This window comes from Populus alba, chromosome 14 (genome assembly GCF_005239225.2).
Source record: "Populus alba chromosome 14, ASM523922v2, whole genome shotgun sequence".
Taxonomy (NCBI): Eukaryota; Viridiplantae; Streptophyta; class Magnoliopsida; order Malpighiales; family Salicaceae; genus Populus; species Populus alba.
In genome coordinates, this window is record NC_133297.1 from 12037441 (window position 1) to 12058146 (window position 20706).

Below are 20706 nucleotides of genomic sequence, written 5' to 3' on the forward strand. Positions count from 1 at the left end.
CAAGCATATATAATAATTGATTTCGTAGTAACCTTGGCAAAACCTCCATGGCAATGGTGGCAATTCACACATCAGAGTTCCTAAAACTAGAGAGAACAATCCATTAGCAAGAGTACTGAGCTTATGCAAGTTAAAATAAATACATCATGGGAGAAAAGAGATACATGTGGCGGGGAGGTGGATTTGCATTATCGCATCAGTGCAAGTCATTAATAGCACAAATTAATGCTCCGGCAACAAATCAACTAACCACATACTCCTTCACCTGCTAATATTTACTTCACTCAGCCAGCTCTATATAATCCCCGCTTTCTTCACTGAAGAATGCACCTTTCAGTTATATCCCAGCTTACTTCTAGTGTTCTCCAAGAATATTGAGATGGAGAAGCAGGAAAGCAAGCAGGCTTCAATGTTGATGTGGGTTTTGGCCGCTGGCTTGCTTTCTCACAACTTGGCGTTCCCTGTATTGGCCACAACCTTTGAAGATCAAAAGAACTTCTACTTCCCAGATCCACATTCAAGAAGTCCCCCTTCTGGTCTCTCTCTCTCTCTCTCTCTCTCTCACGCTTGCGCGCGCAGGCACTCGTACTTTAAACGACAGTGCTGGCACCCATCTTTTCATGCATGATTTATACATATAGTCAAGTGCTGATTCCAACTTCTGCATGCTCAGTATGAAACAACTCCATGTAGTGAAGCGACGAACTTTTTTCTTGTTGCGAGTACTAACTAGCTAACTTGTAAATTATGTGTTCGCGCGTATACAAGCTACTATAGTATAATTTTTTTAACTAAATATGCAAGTGATCATAGTGAGAAGAAAAATATCATATCGGAGATTGCTCAAATTATTAATAGCATTAAGCTAAAGAAAGCTCCGTAAATCAACTTCTTCCACAATATATATATATCTGCTAATGGTTCAAATTCTAATTGACAGGTTCACACGGGACCCCTTCACATGGTTCAGGAGGTAGCTCTGTTAACCCACCATCTCACTCAACGCCATCAACTCCTTCAGGTGGAGGCTACAATCCAACACCATCAAACCCTCCTCGAGGAGGTGGATACCACCCCACCCCTCCAACCACAGGAGGCAGCCCCCCAATACCAGTCATTGTAAGCCCACCAACCACCCCAAGTATCACTCCAGGCACCCCTTTCACCCCCACGCCTCCGTTCATTCCTGACCCAAATTCACCCTTCTCATGCAAGTAAGTTTCCATAAACCACTCAAAATGTAAACTAAATATGAAATTCTAAGCAATGAAATAGGTTAAATATATACTCGTCATGCAGTGGCCATATAGTAACAACTGACATGTATGTCTGTTTGTTTAATTTACAGTTACTGGAGAACTCACCCTGCACTAATAGGGGGTATTTTGGGCTGGTGGGGAACAATGGGAAACGCATTTGGTGTGACTAGCTTGCCAGGATTTGGAACGAGTATGACCTTGCAGCAAGCACTTTCAAACACACGTACTGATGGGTACGGGACACTCTACCGAGAAGGTACTGCTTCCTTGCTCAACTCCATGGTGAGCAACAGGTTCCCTTTCACAACCAGGCAAGTCAGGGAGAATTTCGTTGCTTCACTAGCCTCCAACAAGGCCGCAGGAGCACAGGGACATCTTTTCAAGCTGGCCAATGAGGGCAGACTCAAGCCCAGAGTCTGATGAGAGATTATCTTTTGTTCATGTTCACAGTTCAGTTTGTGGAAAGCATAATTAATTGGTGTATCTTTTGTAGGTGTGTGCTATTTAATTAGGTTCATGTGCTACCTATCTTATGATCAACTTGGTGACCATGTTAAGGATAGGTTGACATTGGAATGTTGCTTAAGTTGATGTTTTCTTGTTTAGTTTTCAATAAGATTCATGGTTTAATTACTTTCAATTCCTTTTTAATTCCGCTACTAAAAAGAGGGTCTGCATGAGCAACTCAATGTACACAAGGAGTATACAAGAGACCAAAAGAAACATGCTGCATGACAGTTGGAACTTGCAGAAAAATACAAGGTTCACTTGTCAAAGATCCAATATACTATATTATATTCCTTTAATAGAAATGGCAGCAGACGATGCATGCTAAGTTACCAGAGTAAATGAGAACTGAATAGATTTATGTAAAGTAGCAAAAAAAAAAAACAAGTTGAGCAGAAAAGCCCAGATATGCATGACTGTAGGAATTAACTAAACACTACTTGCTTAAGAGAAATCTGAACACGAAGGGAAGAGATTTTCAAAGGGAACCAAGATAAACATTTGTACCCAAGCCAAAATACATGCAATATTTTGAATTAGTATAGAGCTGGTGACATGCTAAATCATGATAAATGTATGGAAAAACAACTAGATCAGTCACCTTCAAAGAAACCAATATGGAGCCAGGGTGTGATACATAGATCTTTAGTGATACGATTTAACTGTGCCTGATCAGTTTAAGAAGACTAGGAGAGCATTTTACGAACACAACTATCAAGAAACAGGAGGCCAGGAAAAACAGAAGTTAAAGGATAAATAATAATCGATTTTTTCTTTTCTGCTTGATAACGCAACTATGAACTTTGAACGCTGACTGTTTGGTATCACTGACAACAAGTAAAATATACAAAATCTTGGGATCTAGAACGGATTGTCAAATCTGTCCAAGGTATCACTCCTTAATTTCCTCGAGACAATCAAAATCCAAGAAAATATACAACCAGAAAATCCATTTAAACAAACAAAAAAAACGAGCCTAAACTATTCAAAATTATCCTGAATTGTGAGTCAAGTTGAACATATATAGCTCATAAACTTTAATTTCTTTCTTTCAAATCACATTTTCTTACAATATAATTTTCATGCTTTCAAACTATTGCCTATGATTCAAAATAACAAAACTGTTTTTCACTATAATAATCGGAAGTAATCTAATAAAAATTTAAGAGATCAAGTTTGGGTCAACAGTTGTAAAGCTATATATTCTAATAAAATCTCATATTAATTACTTTTAAGTATATATGACATAAAACGAAAGCTATGGCTTTTATGCATGCGCTAGAATCATTGTATAACAACTGCAATCTATTTCTATCGATTTCATTATCAACCACTCGATGTATGAAAAAGTGAAGACGAAAAAAACGCATAAATAAGCAGTTACTGCTGTGTTTTGGTAGCTATACATTTACAAATATTGTTAATGACTTTACCAGCACAGAACAACTATTGCCATCAAAGACAATGTCCTTTAAGCCCATTACTTCAATTGAGTCTTGTTCGAAGAAAAGTTCAACGTACAATGATACTCCAAAGTCCAAACACACTGACACGGGGACAGATGGCTCATGGCTCGAGTTATCATAACAGTTAATGCATACCAGCAAGACCACCAAAATTAGGGAAGAAAAACAAATACTTTGAGAGCTCGGCATGATCTCGACATGGTAGCAGATGCTCGCTCCCTTTTCTTATAGTAACTAACAAGAAAACCTGAGCCCGAGTAGTTGCAAAGGAAGAAAACTCACAAATTGGTTAATTCCTCGGTTTAAGGGTGGCTAAACATTCTGTCGTAGGTGCTTATATAGAATGACAATAAGTTATTACTTCCTCGGTAAGCTAGCTAGGTGCCTAGGTGGGATCTTCGAAAAATATTTTTATCGACGTCAGAGAGAAAACTGACCAAAATCATAATGCAACTGTAGGTAGGGTTTGCATTTTGATAAAATCTCAAAGGGTCATCTCTTATATGATAGGTGAGATATAAAAGCTGTGGATTCAATTCAATTCAATCTGAGTACCAAAATCCTACCAGCAAGGAGGATGTGATCTAAATAGGGCATCCTAAAAGAAATGAACCTAGAAGTTCCCGGTTTGCCGCTTCCTCTTAGGATTCAGATTTTGGCCGAGTGGTGAAATTATTTTGATGCCACAACTACAAATTAATTAATCTATTCTAAAAAAAAAGAAAGAAGAATCTGATTTAGTCCCAGATCTAAAAGAAGACACAAATATGAAAGAAACATGTGGACGGCGGCTTGATTTATGTGAAATACTTTTTCCTGAATCATTGCTTCGAGCCGCATCGATCATCATCGAAGATTGGTGGCACCGTCTGCTAAGGTACTTTGAGATTTAGCAATGTATTGCCTTTTGAGTTCAATTTTGGTAATACGCGACCTTATATTTTAATGTGAAGACCTTATATTTTTTTTAAAATATAAGGATACCTATCCTTTTCTTTCATGTAATCTTGCATTCATTGGATTATAATAATTGATTTTTTTAAATGTGACTTTATTGATTATTAAAATAAATTAGTATTAGTATTAGTATTAGTATTAGTATTAGTATTAGTATTAGTATTATATACTAAATAAAATATTTGGAAATTAACATATCCATGTATATCATATTCTAAAACTTTTAAGAATTATCGTATTTGGATGTCGATATCGTATTATATCTGCACCTCGTATCCCCATACGTGCTTCATATACGCCGCCGGTTTTAACATGCTTAGAAGTTTGACTCCATCCCGGCAGTTTAATTTTATAGATTACAGCTGGGCAATCAAAAACAGCTCGAGATGTCTTGAAGCCCAGTGTGCAAGGGAGTCTGGATCCAAAAGTTTAAGCAGGCCTTAGAGCCCAACATTTATGAAGCCTTGCAAGGCCTCTTGAGAACTCTTGAGTCTACTAAGAAGGTGTGGTGGGTAAAAACAGCACTGTGAAGCCCAGCAATGGATAAAAGGAGCATAGAATGCCTCATAAATCTTGATACGATGTTATTTAGGTTTCTGCGCCACTAGGTTTTAAACTTGAAAAGGGTTGAGAAGGGATTTTTTTCAGGAATTTATTAATTTTGATATAAATAGTTTTTTTTAAACCTGAAAGATGAATTTAAAATGATATATGAAAACTAGATTGAGGATACTCTAATTATAAAATAAATATTACTTTTATTTAGAAAATACCATTGATATATAGCTAGGAACCACTTTTAATTGTGTTTTAGAAGCTTTTATTTTACATCAACGAAGAAAATAAGACAATTAAGCATGATATCTCAAACTCCTAACATTATGCTCCTCGATTATCATTAAAAAAAAAAGGATACATCTGCAGAGCTTCTAGCCACAGGACGTGTATTATTGTTCTTGATAATGTTAACTAACCTACCTCACCGACCTTCCAAAACAGTGCACAAGCTCTACACACACATATAGCATAAAGTCTGACAACTATTTGAATAGGGTAGTGTTGGATGTGCATTGCTCCTATTTATATTTACATCATATATGTATCTTGATTATTTTTTAAATATTTTAAAATTAATAATTATTTAAATCTTTAATAATCTAAGATTTATAATACTCGAATTGATAATTTTTAAAAAATAAACATAATATATATAATCAATTAAACTATACCTCTTAAAATTTAATCTCAGTAAAATATTGTTAATAGAGATTGTGGCTTTCAAATTCTATGTTCAAGTGGTCCAGCTTCATAATCATAAATATAAAAGCATTAAAATTTCTAAAATTTAACAAATCAATAAATGACGTGAAATATTTGAAAATCTTAAATATCTTATGAGTTTTCAACTTTCTGATGGAACAGACCATGTATTTGTTTCCTACATCAGTTAGTATACACTTACACTTGTATTACAAAAGTTAAAATATCTTGGGATATTTAAGATTGTAGCTAAACACTCATTTGCATTTGTTTACAAAAATAGTATAATGATGTTTATGTTTGTTCACTTAAAAACTCAACATTGGCTTGTATTGAAGTCTTTTTATATGATTTATTTATTATTATTAAATTGATTAAAAATAAATAAGTTTTTTTTAATTTTATTACATAGTAAATTGATCAAAATACTATTCAAAGCAAAAAAATAATTTAAACATGATGTCAATACCATGATTTTTTTGCTATTATAATATCAGTTGAGAAGCAATTTGGTATCTAACTAAATATAAAAAATAATAAATAATTAAAATACATAGTAAAACGATGAAAATATTTTTAAAAGCAAAAAAATTTAAGCATATAGACAAAAGGCATTGTGTTCTTTTTATAATAGTTTTTTGCATCATTATTAAATCAATTCAGGGATAATTTGGTATTTGTCAAAATAAAAAAATAACAAAAGTATGTGACGCAAGCAAAGACGCTCATGTTTTTTGATCAACACGTGCAGCGCCTTTTAACATTCAAATATACTTATTTATTTATTTTTAATTTTAACATTTAAATATTTATTATAGGCCATAGATGTTCCATTCACAAGGCTCTGCAGCACAAAGAACGTTATGACCGTAAATGAACAATTTCCCGGTCCAGCACTGTATGTTACTAAGGGAGAAACCATTATCGTGGATGTTTATGAACTAGAGCCCTGATAAAATCACCATTCACTGTTACGAATACATCAGAACTCCTGTGTGGAAATTTGGGTTGGGTTTGGTTGATGTCACTGTGAGGCAAATTCACGATATCTTGTGTTATACTAAAGGTCTAGCAAATCAATGGAGCCCCGGCTACTGCTCCCACGGATACGAGGCAATGCTAATTGTCACTTCTTTTTTTCATCCCTAAACTTTTTTGTTTTTAATTTTGCTATTTTATGACATGGTTATTTTAAGTAAACTTGCTAGGAAATGACATGATTAAAAGTTAGGAGATTAAAATGAAAATGGTAGAGAAAATGGGTGGTGGCCTTAAAACTCGGGTGAAAAGTTTTTTGTGATGTACTTTCTAAGTAATTAATTTTTAGTTCCTCGATGTTTTTTAAACAAATTCAATTTTGATACAAAACTCTTTTTATTTTTTAATTTCTAGTTTGAGAAATGAGAGAGTAGTTGGATTCTAGTTATATAAAGAGAAAATCTTGGTTAACACAAATTTTGACCATGAAAAATATTGATTTTTATGTCAATAGATTTTATTTGATGAGAAGATTTTTACTTAGGTGTTCATTTTTATTTTTATTACCTAAGATGGTAGATCTGAGTTAGAAAAGTTTTTTTTTTTTCAGGTTTTTGGGTTATTTGATATCATAGATGAGTTTGTCAAGGTGTCCAAAGTATTTTCTAGATGTTTGGAGTAAAAAGTAAAAGTTAAAAATTGAGTTTTTTAAATAAAAACTTGTGGCCTGACGTTTTAGCAATTATCCGATCGCCGAAAACTAGGTCAACAAACAAAGCATTGCCTATGTTATTTTTTTTTTAAATAAGCATCCACCCTTTAATATAAAAAAATCACAAGGTCGCATCGAGGCTTGTAACCCAGCAATCCTAGTAAGGGTTTCCTTACCTATGCATCCTAGATTCGAGTCTTGGCGTGCATATCTGTCACCCTCGTGGTGCCTTGCCTGCTTACTGGACTTGTAGGATATTTAGCGGGTCTAGAAATTAATCATGATACACATAAATTGATCCGAACACTTTTAAAATATAAAAACAAACATAAAACAAAAAGAAATATTATGGTGGCATGTTTACAATGACTTGACACGAGCGATTATTTATGGTGATTTTATAATATGTCCCAAAAAATGGAGCCGAATATTCTTTCCTTGAAGCCTCATGCAAGCGTACCAATTATTTTTTTTTTTTTTCAAGGTTAGCATAAAAAAAATTGAAAGAATAATATCTTTTAAAAAAATTTGATAAAATATTATATTTTTATCATGTTGCGTTTCAGAAACATATTATTTACTAAATATTGCTTTTCTTAAATGCAAGGTAAAAGTGTGCTATCATCTGGCTTAACCGATGCTCGATTGGATTTAGTTGTATTAATTGGTCAATTGTTTCTTATAAAAACTATAATTTTATGAATTTTTTTCAAATATATTTTACAAGTCAAATTATATATTTTTGCTCAACTTGTAGACTAAAAAATAAAGTTCAATTAAAATCTCAAAAACTTATTATTCATACAATAGTTGTCCTCTGTTTTTCTATGTCAATGATGCACTTGATCTTGTGATAACAAGTAATTTTGAGCAGTTAGGTATGAGTCTATCATAGCTAAATGAGGATTTGTCCCAAACAGGTTATGTGGATAACCTAGCAGATACATACATAGACCAGTGGGATAAGTTTAGACTTAAGGCGAGGTTTGGTCATACTTGACCAGAATAACGGATCAAAAGGATTATTACTTTTGATTTGATCATTTGACCGTGCTCAAATTTTTATAAGAATTTTCAAAAGCTATTTTTCCAATAGTAGCCATCGCGTTGCTACACAGATAACTGGATCTTTAAATATAAAAAATCTCATTAAAACTCTTTGGTTTTGGTGGTTTTAAGATTTTTCTTGTGATTTTTAAATTCGATCGACTGGTTTTACTGATCATTATGAGCCGATTGACCGACTGAACTAGATGATAACACACTTTCACCTTATTGTGCTTTAAAAGTGTGACATTTATTGAATGTTGTTATTCTGAAATGTGACGACTATCTTTTTAGATTTTAAAAAAGCAATATTTAATAAATATCGTGTTTATGAAATCCAACAAAGTAAAAGAGTGTTATTTCATCAAAAAAAAAATCAAACAATATTATACTTTTAATTTTTTATGTTTACTGTGCTAATTTTCAATGTTATCCAATTATTTTAGATTTTTTAACATTTATTTCAAATAAAGAAAAAAAATCGGTCTTGAAAGTCGTGAATGGAGAGTTAATTTGATGCATTGATCGTTGATTCACGAAATGAGAGTGGTGCAAGAAAGACTTATTTTTTGAAGTTTTTGATCAATTTCGTGCCTCAGGAGCATATCCCAATGTCTCTGATGCTTACAATATCAAAGGTCGGCCCGGCGATCAATTTCCTTGCTCAAGATCAGATACGGTGCCACCATAGCGTTGCTGTACATTGGCTTCTTTTTCTTTGTTTGTTTTTTTACTAGTATTTCTTCTTGGTAAATAATAATATAAATATACATTGCCTAATAATCTAAATTATTGAATTTAATTAGTTCTTTACATAATATTAAATTTTAATAGCCAAACAATCACAAGTTTAAATATCATTATTTTATTATAATTAATAAATCAAGCATAAATAATACAAACATGATAATAAATAATATCTCAATTCAACATAAAAAAACAAGATGACAAAAATCTTTAATTATTTTTCTAGATAAATTTTAATTATGCTATTTGTTTTTTTTTTTAAATTCAAACTGCGCTACTATATATATATATATATAAAACTCTCATCCAATTAGCTATGTAAATTTTATGTGTTTACACCTTGATTTGTTCAAACCAAGAGCAGGGGGGCGAGGAGGGTTTGAAAATTTAGAAAATCAGTGGAAGGTTGAGCAAAGCCCAAAACATTAATTTTATAAAAGCTTGAATCGGGTATTTTGGTGTTCGATGGGTGATTGGGTCGGTGGCTGGTGTGAACGAGAGATTAATTATGTGTTCGGTTTTTTTAGTCTGGTTCGAATCAGATTTTTAATCTTAAAGATTTGTAACAAAAACTAAATTGAATGAAATTTCTTAAGAAAATTTAACCATAATTCTTTTAAATCAGATGATATAAATAATCCGAATAATTCGGCAAACGAATCTCGAGGTCAGGCATATGCGTCCTCGAATGCAGGATCCTGGGCTCCAAACTCCAAAGAGTGGAAAGCAAAGGACCTTTCTGTTTTCCTACAGTGCGTGTGTGAAGGCAGGAAGCGAGGTGGTGGCGTGTTGTGTTGGATATGATATGGCCCATTTTACGCTAGTCTGTGCTGCAAAATCTCCCATCTCAAAGATTTGCGTTCACGAGGCTCTACTCTACACTCACGTGTACACCCCACTGCCCCATGTTTGTTTTGCGTGATTCTCAAGTTTCCTATCTCAGAACCATGTAGATCTTTCACACTCTTTAGTGCTTTATTTCTTTCAGTCGACATAGCTAGTAGCTAGCTACTCTATGACCCATCTACCTCCGCAAAGCTGCCGACCACGAACCATATCTGCCTTCATTATTCATTCTTGATTAACTGCTTCAATATATATATATATATATATATAATATATATATATATATAAAGCAAAACGAGCCAGTTTTACAGAATTAAAGCAGCTCACGCCTGTCGAACCTTGTTCCTAAAAATTTCTCAATAGAATGTGAGAACCGAACTATTTTCAACGTTCAAGTACAGTGGATTCTAGCGCTGAATTGAATTAGCTTATATTTTAAGTCATTTGGTGATGGAAAGCTATCCCCTAAACTTTTCTTGTAATATATATATAGATAGATGAAGGAAAACGAGCCAGTTTTACTGAATTAAAGCAGCTCCCGCCTGTCGAACTTTGTTCCTAAGAAATTCTCAATAGAATGTGAGAACCGATCTATTTTCAACGTTCAAGTACAGTGGATTCTAGCGCTGAGTTGAATTAGCTTATATTTTAAGTCATTTGGCGATGGAAAGCTATCCCCTAAACTTTTCTTGTAATCGCCTATGGCATGTGGGGTTGAATATTCTTTATTTCAGCAAATTTTTAAGTAACGAAGAAATAAATAAGTAACCTCCTTCCTAGAAGAATGTTATGTTAACATCCCAGCACGCAGAATCTCATATTAGGGTTCTTGACTAAATAAAAATAATACTAATAAAATAAAAGGTTAAACTGAGATAAGGTTTAGTCCATCTGTCCGAGCTTATCCCTCTGTGCCGTTGTGCATACAAGTATCTAATCACTCCTACTCGGTGTGAAATATCATTTGCTCCATGCTATCAAAGCGTGGGGCAAATCTTTGCGTGATCTTCCCTCCAGGATCGTATTCAATTAATGAATACATAAGGTTGATTGACCTGAACTACAGGCATCAGCCAATGAACTCTGCGAATTATAAACTAACGCAACGCCCTAATTAAGCTTGGTTAATCGTGGTGGTGCTACAATTATCATTAATATTAGTCTTTGATCTTCGAGTTTTATGGTGTTGAGAAGACCGTGCTTTCTTGGATTGATGAAAACTAGGCCAATCAAGCTGATCGTGTTCTAGCTTTTCACATGACACACATTCGATCTTGTACGAGTGTATAGCTTTAGGATATTGAATAAGCACACGCATTGATGAAATTCGAAAACTGTTGCGGCGTCCTTTATGTTTGTCTTAACAGCATCGCAAGTAAGGGACCACTTTCTATATATTGCATTCAAATCTCTAGGAAGAGAGATCATGGAACTGGAACTTTCAGAGCAAACATGGACCATTACCAAAGACTAAGACTAAGAGGATAAATTTGAGAATAAAATAAACGAATGATTCATGGGATAATATATAAATAATGCCAAGTAGAAAGACACTGTAAAAAAAAATTATAGGCTTTATGGCTAATTAAAGTTATAAACTTTCAAAGTTTGTAGGCTCAAACTTCTATGCAGTTCTTCTGCAGATTTCTATAAACCTATGACTGAAATGAACTCGTGGCCAGTCTTATGATCACGCATGTCTACTTAAAAAATCTTGTATTGTCCCTTTCAATTCTCCATCCTAAATGAGGACTGGAAACACCAGTCAAATTCAGGTTCTCTACTTTATTACCTCTATTTCATAGTCCACACAAAAAACTGCTCCTGCACGGTTTTACAGAAATTGACAAGCTAGCATTGACTTAAAAATATTTCAGGGAATAGGATAGGCAAGGAAATACTGTGGTTTTAAAATATGGTTCTTCAAAATACCGCTGCTGAGACCTGCGGTATTTTAAAAAAGGTAAGTTTTTTATATTTTAAATTATTTTTTTTTATATATATATATATATCATTTTGATGTATTAATACCAAATTAATTTTTAAAAATAAAATTATTATTTTAATTTATTTCCAAAAAAAAACTTTAAAAAACAACCATTATTATACTCTTAAATATTCTCCTACCCTAGCTATAACAAACTATTCCCAATTCTAAACCTCAATTGCAAACCCATAACATTAACCCTAATTGATGTAAATTGATTTGCATTCGGAGTTCACAATAATTGATTTAGATTGCTTTGGGATTTGGGAAACATTTAAAGTTAGGGTTCAGTTAGGATTAAAGTTTAGAATTTGGGGTTATTGTTTTTAAAATTACTACAGTTCCCAACTATGGTATTTTAAAAAACAGCAGTTGGTAACTAAGATATATCCCTCGTATTTTTCAAAAAATCTACAGCATGTGCTCATTTGGCGAAACTTTCTGACAAAAATAATGAATCAACGTCAACTATAAACCTTAGTCTTCCAAGCTAATGATGCAGGTTTGATTCCCGCTGCCCTTCTGAATGTCTGATTTTTCTCCATTTTTTTAACCTCCTGGGAAAGACACCCAAGCTTCATTTTTCTTGTTTTTATTTCCCCGGTATAGCAGAAACTTCGAGTTTTCATGGTGAATTTATAAACTGTATAGATATATTTCTAGATTTAATTAGTTCGAGATGGAGTATTAGGTCTAGGTTAATTAACTGAGTATAAAACTAACAAGTTAATATAATAGCATCCCACGATCCCACCCTCGAAAGATTAATCTTTTCTTCAGTTTCCAGTACCAAGAGTTTTCTAGTGCCTACAAGGGGCCGGTGGGATCACAAGTTCTAGGTTCTTGGTTAAAATATTTCCTTCTTTTCCATACGAGACTGCAAAAGTAGATACACGCCTTGCTGGAACGTTTATCAACTTTCAATTGTTGCTTTCTTTATTCACTAATTTCTAACAACGAACTATAATAATGCCTATAACACGATCTCAAGCTGGTTACGCCAATCATTTGCTGCCATAATAAGACCAACTTATTGAGCAGCCCTGTTTCTCTGCATTTGCTAGCTCGTAAATCCATGCAAAGGGACGGTGTATAAGATACTAAAATGCTCGATGACAATTTCAACAGTTGGAACAAAGCCGACGTTCACATTTCCATCGCATCAAGTAACAATGCTTAAAGTTTGAATTGTGCTAGAGTGCCAAAAGCATGCACTCCTTAGACAAGAGAAATGGCAAACTTCGTGGTCTGCCATTCACGTGAGGATTTACTTAATATCATGCGCAGTCTTATGGTATGAAATTATAAAAATGTTATATTGGTTATGTTAGGGAATAGTATAAATCATATCTTAAAATCCTACTTAACAACTTAAGCTATTGAGTTGAGATTGTTCTTTGACATGATTTTAAAACCTTGATGACCAAGCAGTCACGATTTCAAATCTCACCATTCTCATTTATTTGATAAAAAAAAAGCATAAGGTAATGTGAGTCTGTGCAAGTTTCAAACTCAAAATATTTTCACTTGAGGGGGTGTGTTGGAGAATAATATAAATCATATCTTAGAACCTTACTTAACAGTTTAAGCTATTGAATTGAAATGGTTCTTTGATATGGTATCAGAGCTTTGATGACCAAGCGATCACGAGTTCGAATCTCATCATCCCCATTTATTTGATAAAAATTAAGCACAAGGTAATGTGAGTCTGTGCAAGTTTAAAACCTAAAGGGCTTTCACTTAAGGGGATGTGTTAGAGAATAATATAAATCATATCTTGAGGCCTCACCTAACAGTTTAAACTTTTGGTTTGAATTAGTTCTTTGACAAGCTTAAGTTGCCTTCACAACATGCACCTAACTGCATAGGGCAAAACCCGCTAGCCTTGGGAATTTCTTTAAAGCAAATGGGACTTGAAAAATAAAACCAAATACACGTGTGTTAACACCCAGAAATCTTAGAATCTTAAAAATATAAATTTTAGAAAAGATATTTTTTTAGTTTAGTGAGAGTCTCAATTGATTCTGAGCTTCAATACATGATTATGATTTAAAAACTTGCATAATAAACCTAAATTTAATATTATTTTGAATAGAATACAACTTATAATACCACATATATATATAGGAGTTAGATGACTCTTCAATCAATTCTCTCCACACAAAAACAAGACTTATGTTCAGTAAAATACCCAATGAATCCACTAAGTTCAAAGTTTACAATTTCTTTATTCTTAATATTTTTAGCATTTATATTTTAGGAGCTTATCTCTTTAAAATATTATTTTACTATCTCTCTCTACAGAGTTATTGACTTACGCATCTCAAAGTCCCTACATCCATAAAAAAAAGGATCTTTTGTAGGTATCGGCTACAAGTCACCCCTGGCTTACTAGGCATTACCTACCAGCCACTTGGTTTTCCACATTAAGCAACCATACACCTTGGCTAGAAAAAATAGATTAGATTGTTATAACCAAATGATCAACATATTACTAGCCACTTAAACATTATTCTTAAGCACCTTGGATTTTGAGACATTATTAATTAACATTATATGTGGAGAAATGATTAAAAAAAAAAACCATAAGCTTGTTTCTAAAACTTATTTTGGACATTTCCAAGCCATTCTATGGTAAACAACAAAGACACACCTGGCTAGGACATGTGATTGATCTACCTGTTATTGCGGACACTTCTACCAACCAGACCTTTAATAACTCATCAGTCAAATGCAAATCCTCACTCAGACTATGTTGGCAACTCAATAGAAAAACCAAGACTTGTAACTCCAGCAAGTTTTGGCACCTTCAACAACACATAACACCCTAGTTCCACCATTATCAGCTACTCCTAGTTCCCGTAAGCAATTCCACTACCATAAAGAGTATAGGAAAAATGACCTCCAAAAGAGTATTTTGCCTTGATGCTTGCCAAGAACCTCTAGGGATCGATCACGGCATCATGATACCCCCACACACAGTTGAAACTCTAGACATGTCCCCTTAAACCATCGCGTGATGGAAATCAGTTATTAATCACATCGTTACACACCAAACTCCTCGAGCTCTTTAGTTTATAACAAACAAAGGACTAAAAGATGATTTGTATTTGAGAATACCTAAGAGAATTTCTACAACCCTTATCAATTGAGAGATTCTATTTTGTTCAAATGAGTATTGAACACTCAACTCTTTAGGGACCATATTTCCATAAAAAATAAGCCTAAATAACTATGATGACATTGGTGACTCGAGAGAGCATATGCATAATATGCCTAATAAGTTTGAGTTGATCATCCAGGATAGTGACTCGATACGCAAAATCCTCCTCATAACCTTTTGAGGGTCTGTGTTTGCCTGGTATAATAATTTAGAGTCAGGCTCTATCAAAGACTTCAATAACCTTTATGCAAAGCTAGTGACATGTTTTAACACTAGCATACCCATCAAGAAAAGCTTCACTAAGCTTTTTGGTGTTACTCTACAAGAAGATAAGTCTACATGAGCATATTTTAAAAGGTTTGATGAGGAGATGTTCAAGTGAAAAAGTTGCTTGAGCTTGTAGAATTATAGACCTTGATAAAAGGGGTAAGGGAACTTACCCTTTAGAGAAAACTTTATGCTTTATTAGATAGAAGCTTGCTTAATATGAAACTAGTAATGAAAAATCATATACGGATGAAAAAGGTTAATTAGTGTTCTACAACATAGACCTTCTTAATTTTACAAGGACAATCAGCATGAAGGACCTTCTAAGCAAAATCATTCTTCTAGTAGAAATGATAGCTCGAGGAAGAATAATCATGAACTAACCCGTGGGCGTTTGTTATATCATAAGGATTTGCTAATTCTTTGAAACAAAATGGGATCTCTCATTTAAAGTTATCATGATAGTTAAGGCAAACACCTACCACCTCTAAGACATGCTTCTCCTAAGAATCTCTCACACGCTTAAAACTCACATCACCTTATCCTTAATAGTAATGAGTTTATTTTTGAAATAAAGATATTATTTTTTATATAATATTTACAGATCTCCGATGGGGCTTCTAGACTTTATGAAATCTCCAGGGATTGATTTTAGATCTCTCATCTCTCTAATGTACTCTTAGAATGACACGACTCTTTAGGGCTTTTAGCCTTCACAAAGTCTATAGAGGTTGATTTTGGACTTACAACCTCTCCAATGAAGTCTTGGATTGGTACGACTCGTCAATGAGGATTTTAAGCCTTATGATCTCTCACTCTTTAGTAAGACTACTCTTTAATAGAGGGTTCTCACTCCTTGTGACAATATCAAAGAGGCCCCATATCTGTTACCCTCTGATGTGACCACTCTTCAATTAAGGGCTCTCATGCTTTATATTATTGCTAGGAGGGTCACATACCTCCCACACTCCAATACAAACACTCTTTAGTGGGGGGTTCTCACTCCTCAAGCCATCGCTAGAGAGGTCTTCCCCACTCCAATGCAACCACTCTCTAGTGAAACTCTCTCAAGCCCCATATCATCACTAAGAAGGCCACAAACCTCCTATTATTGAATGGTATATTTCTCCAGTGGTGAGATCTTAAGCCATACCATCGTTAAGGAGGCCATAGACTTCCCTAGTGTGATTTTTCTTTGGTAGGGGCTTTTAAATCCCTCACCATCGACTATAAAGGCTATAAGTCTTCCTTTCTCCTGTGTGATATAAGATCAGTACGAGGCTTCTGAACCTCTCACTATCACATGGAGCGACCCATAGGGGGTTACCCCTAGCCTCTTATAATTTTTTTTTAAGTATAGGTTCACCCTCAATAGGTTTACTTAGCCACTTAAAAACTCTTCTAAGTATAAGTTTCTCTTTCTTGGGTTCCTCAACCTTTTAGAATATTTTCTAAGTATAGGGTCACCCTCAATGAGTTATCGCAGTCTTTTAGAATATTTTTTAAGTATAGGCTCACCTTTTTTGGGTTCCCCTTATCATTGAGAAATGTTTCTAAGTATAGGCTCACCCTTTCTAAGTTTTCTCAACCTTTTTATAAAGTTTTCTAAGTATGGCTCTTTCTCTTTAAGATTTATCTTACCTTTTAGAAAAATTCTTTATGTACAGGTTCCTTCCTGTTCCCTGTAAGAGATGGGCATGCTACCCAGTATCTTATGTGCTGGGCGCCGCATGCCCGACCAGGGTGCTAGGCATACACCTCAGTATCCCTATAGCCTCGGGCACGAACCTACGCCCACCATGCTTTAGCCCCAGTAGCACCTCTAAGCCTATTTCCCCCCTTGACGAGCTTAGTAACTTGCTTAAGCTCAATACTACCTTGATGAAATGACTATTTACCCTTTTTTCTTTACAAAAAAACAATACTCATGAGTTATAAATATCTCATGAATTCACCAAGTTCAAGGTTCATAATCTTTTCATCTCAGCTTTTTTAGCATAAATATTTTTAAAGTTTGTCTCTTTAAAATATCATTGTATTTTCTCTTTCTAGAAAGTTATTGACTTAAACATATAAGAGTTCTCATATCCATCAAATAAGGTTTTTTTAGGTATCAGCTATCAATTATCTCAGCTTACTAAACACCGGCTACTAGCCACCTTTGCTTACAAGTTACCAACCCCTTGAGGTTTCTGCATGAAGCTATTAAACACCTTAGTTAAGAGAAGGGATCAAATTACTAGAACTAAATAATTAGCCTATTATCCAACAACATAAACCTTATTATTAAACAACTTGGATTTTCCAATATCATTCTGACTAAAACCCTTAAACTTATTTCACTAAAGAAAACTATAAAGTACAACTGTTAGGCTAGTCAAATCAAATTTTCATCGAGAAGTAAAAAAATGGGAGTGATATACATGTGAATATTGACCAAACAATCATATAAGAAAATATCATTTCGATATCGATATTTGAAAAGGTAGCTTAATCATGGAAGCTTTGATTAACTGCTCCAAAAAAAATAATCAAACGATGAAAGCCATGTTGCTCCCACTCCACGCATCCATACAAGAAGCACACTGCACCTATTTAAACCAACCCGGTTGGCCTTTATCCACACATTCTTCATGAATAGCGTCTCTCCTTCATACATACAGACCTTTTCTCTCTCCCTCTCATCTTTCTGTTTTTCTGGCAATGGAATTGGTTCCCTCTTCTGTCGACTCCAGCTGGTGGATGTTTGCACTCCCTGCAATGTTACAAACCGAAAACTTGTCAAACCCTCTAATCTCGCTCTTTGTCTTGACATCTTTCTTGGTCATTACCTTACTAACTTGGGCTTTCTCAACTGGTGGCCTGGCATGGAAAAATGGCAGGAACCATAAGGGTAGCGTCTCCATACCTGGTCCAAGAGGCTTACCCTTCTTTGGAAGCCTATTCAGCTTAAGCCGCGGCTTGGCCCATCGCACCCTCGCATGCATGGCGTCGAGCCAAGCCGCTACTCAGCTCATGGCTTTCAGCTTAGGCTCCACACCAGCCATTGTGACATCGGACCCTCAAATTGCTCGTGAAATCTTGACCTCTCCTCACTTCGCTGACCGTCCCATCAAGCTATCGGCTAAAAGCCTCATGTTTAGCCGAGCCATTGGTTTTGCGCCAAATGGGGCTTATTGGCGTCTCATGAGAAGAATTGCATCAACTCATTTATTTGCACCAAGGCGCATCGCGGCTCATGAGCAATGGCGCCAGCTTGATTGTGCTAAAATGTTGAGCGGCATTTATGATGATCAATCCCTCCATGGAGTTGTTTATTTGCGTAAACATCTCCAAAATGCTTCTCTTAATAACATTATGGGTACTGTTTTTGGAAAAAGATATGACTTAATGCAATTGAATGAGGAGGCTAAAGAATTGCAAGAGCTTGTTATTGAAGGGTTTGAACTCTTGGGTGCTTTTAATTGGTCTGATTATCTGCCGTGGCTGAATTACTTTTATGACCCTTTTCGCATCAAAGAACGTTGTTGTCAACTTGTTCCTCGAGTCAAGAAACTGGTTAAGCAAATCATTGAAGAGCATAGAATTAAGAAGCCAAAAAATGTCTTCGATAATGCTGATTTCGTAGATGTCTTGCTTTCTTTGGAGGGTGAAGAGAAACTTGAAGAGGATGATATGGTTGCTGTTTTATGGGTAAGTGTGTGTGTGCTAATTTTTCTTTAATTTTTAATGCTGCTGCTTTTTTTGAGCGTTCTGTGCTCACTGTGTTATGGGTTTTCTTCGTAATGTGCAGGAAATGATATTTCGTGGCACCGATACTACTGCGCTTTTGACCGAGTGGGTCATGGCAGAGTTGGTTTTGAACCCGGAGATTCAGGCCAAACTTAGCAGGGAGCTGAACTTGGTAGTTGGAAACAGGAGTGTCACGGATGCTGACGTAGCTGAATTACCATACCTTCAGGCTGTGATCAAGGAAACCCTACGTGTACATCCTCCTGGGCCCCTCCTCTCATGGGCGCGGCTGTCCACTTCAGATGTACACCTCAGCAATGGCATGGTGGTCCCCGTCAACACAACTGCAATGGTCAACATGTGGGCTATAACCCATGACCCAAGAGTATGGGAGGATGCCTTGGTGTTTAAGCCAGAAAGATTCATGGAGAGTCAAGGTGGTGCTGACGTGGATGTGAGAGGAGGTGACCTCAGGCTTGCACCATTTGGGGCTGGACGTAGGGTTTGTCCTGGTAAGAACCTAGGGCTCGTGACAGTGAGCCTTTGGGTGGCTAAGTTGGTGCACCATTTCGAGTGGGTTCAGGACATGCATAACCCAGTTGACCTAAGTGAAATGCTGAAACTTTCTTGTGAAATGAAGAAACCTCTCTCTGCTGTGGCTATTCCAAGAAATTAACGGTGTTCGACTTTTCTAGGGTTTGGGTTTGATCTGAGGACTTGAATTTAAAATTTCCAGTGCTTTAGTGTTTGTGTTTCTCGTTTGCTAAAGTATTATGAGATATAATTATAAATTAAGAATGAAGGTAGTTGAGGGAGGGATCATGTGTTTATGACTATAATTATGAACCTGGGTTGTTACTACGTTAAAGTGTCCCTGAGATGACATAATTGTTATACGTGTTGTTTGTAACTGTCTTCCTTCATAATAAATACTGTTTGTTTTATTATGTCTTTGGTTGTTCGTTAATAAGTTACTTTGGTCATGAGTTCCACTTTCTACTCCTCAAGTGTATATGTGTCACATGTGCCTGTGTAAAAAGGCAAAGCAAAGGAGAATATTTGTGCTTGTTTGCAGGAGCGTGTATATATCTATATAGTCTATAGATATATATATTTGAAAGGAGTTTCTTACACGCTTTGCCTGTCATGATACATCAACACCAAACCTGTGTAATTACCTTAGTTTGTAACAATTGAGAAAGCGTGTGTATTTAATTTTAGTGTTTTTTTTGTTATTATTTTAAAAATATTTAAAAAATAATAATTTTTTTAAAAAAATTAATATATTTTTTAGTGTTTTTGGATATTTTAATAAGCTCATGTCAAAAATAATTTTTTAAAAATAAATAAATAATTATCTTGATGCATTTTAGATCAAAGTTCTCCATCTTTTTTTTTCTTTTCAATTTTTTACCATATCTTTTTTCGTTCTTTTAGTCCTTTGATTTATATTTTCCTTTCTACTGAACCCTTCTTAGGTCTAGTTACTGGTAATTTTAAATTAAAGTTGATATTTAGAAATCATAACATTATACTCTTTTTAGAACATTTACAAAAGAATCAATCAAATATATGTCAATTACATGGGAATATTATAATTAAATTCTTAAATCTATAAAACATGGTTTTAAGCTTAATACTAAGAAAGGTTATATTATTGATGATATTGTGTGTTTTATTTTAAATAAACGTGCATGAAAGTATAAAATTTATTTTTTATACTATACACGGATGAAGATGTATGTATGTCATTTATATATAAAAAAATAAAAAAATAA

At 34.7% G+C, this 20706-nt stretch overlaps 2 protein-coding genes across 2 annotated transcripts; both read left to right on the forward strand.

Moving 5' to 3' along the window:
- Nucleotides 1-318: 318 nt before the first annotated feature.
- LOC118041535 (protodermal factor 1) lies at nucleotides 319-1910 on the forward strand. The gene is made up of 3 exons (XM_035048930.2): nucleotides 319-536; nucleotides 941-1214; nucleotides 1349-1910. Exons 1-3 carry the CDS (start codon nucleotides 380-382, stop codon nucleotides 1677-1679), a joined length of 762 nt encoding a protein of 253 aa, XP_034904821.1. The 5' UTR covers nucleotides 319-379; the 3' UTR covers nucleotides 1680-1910.
- A 15927-nt stretch (nucleotides 1911-17837) lies between these two features.
- On the forward strand, nucleotides 17838-19857 carry LOC118041527 (cytochrome P450 78A7). The gene is made up of 2 exons (XM_035048918.2): nucleotides 17838-18889; nucleotides 18990-19857. Exons 1-2 carry the CDS (start codon nucleotides 17900-17902, stop codon nucleotides 19602-19604), a joined length of 1605 nt encoding a protein of 534 aa, XP_034904809.1. The 5' UTR covers nucleotides 17838-17899; the 3' UTR covers nucleotides 19605-19857.
- Nucleotides 19858-20706: the final 849 nt, after the last annotated feature.

Bases quoted from the DNA above. Each gene is read 5' to 3' on its own strand.
- LOC118041535 (XM_035048930.2), top strand. From the start codon at position 380: ATGGAGAAGCAGGAAAGCAAGCAGGCTTCAATGTTGATGTGGGTTTTG. The intron at 537-940 runs GTCTCTCTCTCT...TCTAATTGACAG, and splicing joins TTCAAGAAGTCCCCCTTCTG to GTTCACACGGGACCCCTTCA. The intron at 1,215-1,348 runs GTAAGTTTCCAT...TTTAATTTACAG, and splicing joins AATTCACCCTTCTCATGCAA to TTACTGGAGAACTCACCCTG.
- LOC118041527 (XM_035048918.2), top strand. From the start codon at position 17,900: ATGGAATTGGTTCCCTCTTCTGTCGACTCCAGCTGGTGGATGTTTGCA. The intron at 18,890-18,989 runs GTAAGTGTGTGT...CGTAATGTGCAG, and splicing joins ATATGGTTGCTGTTTTATGG to GAAATGATATTTCGTGGCAC.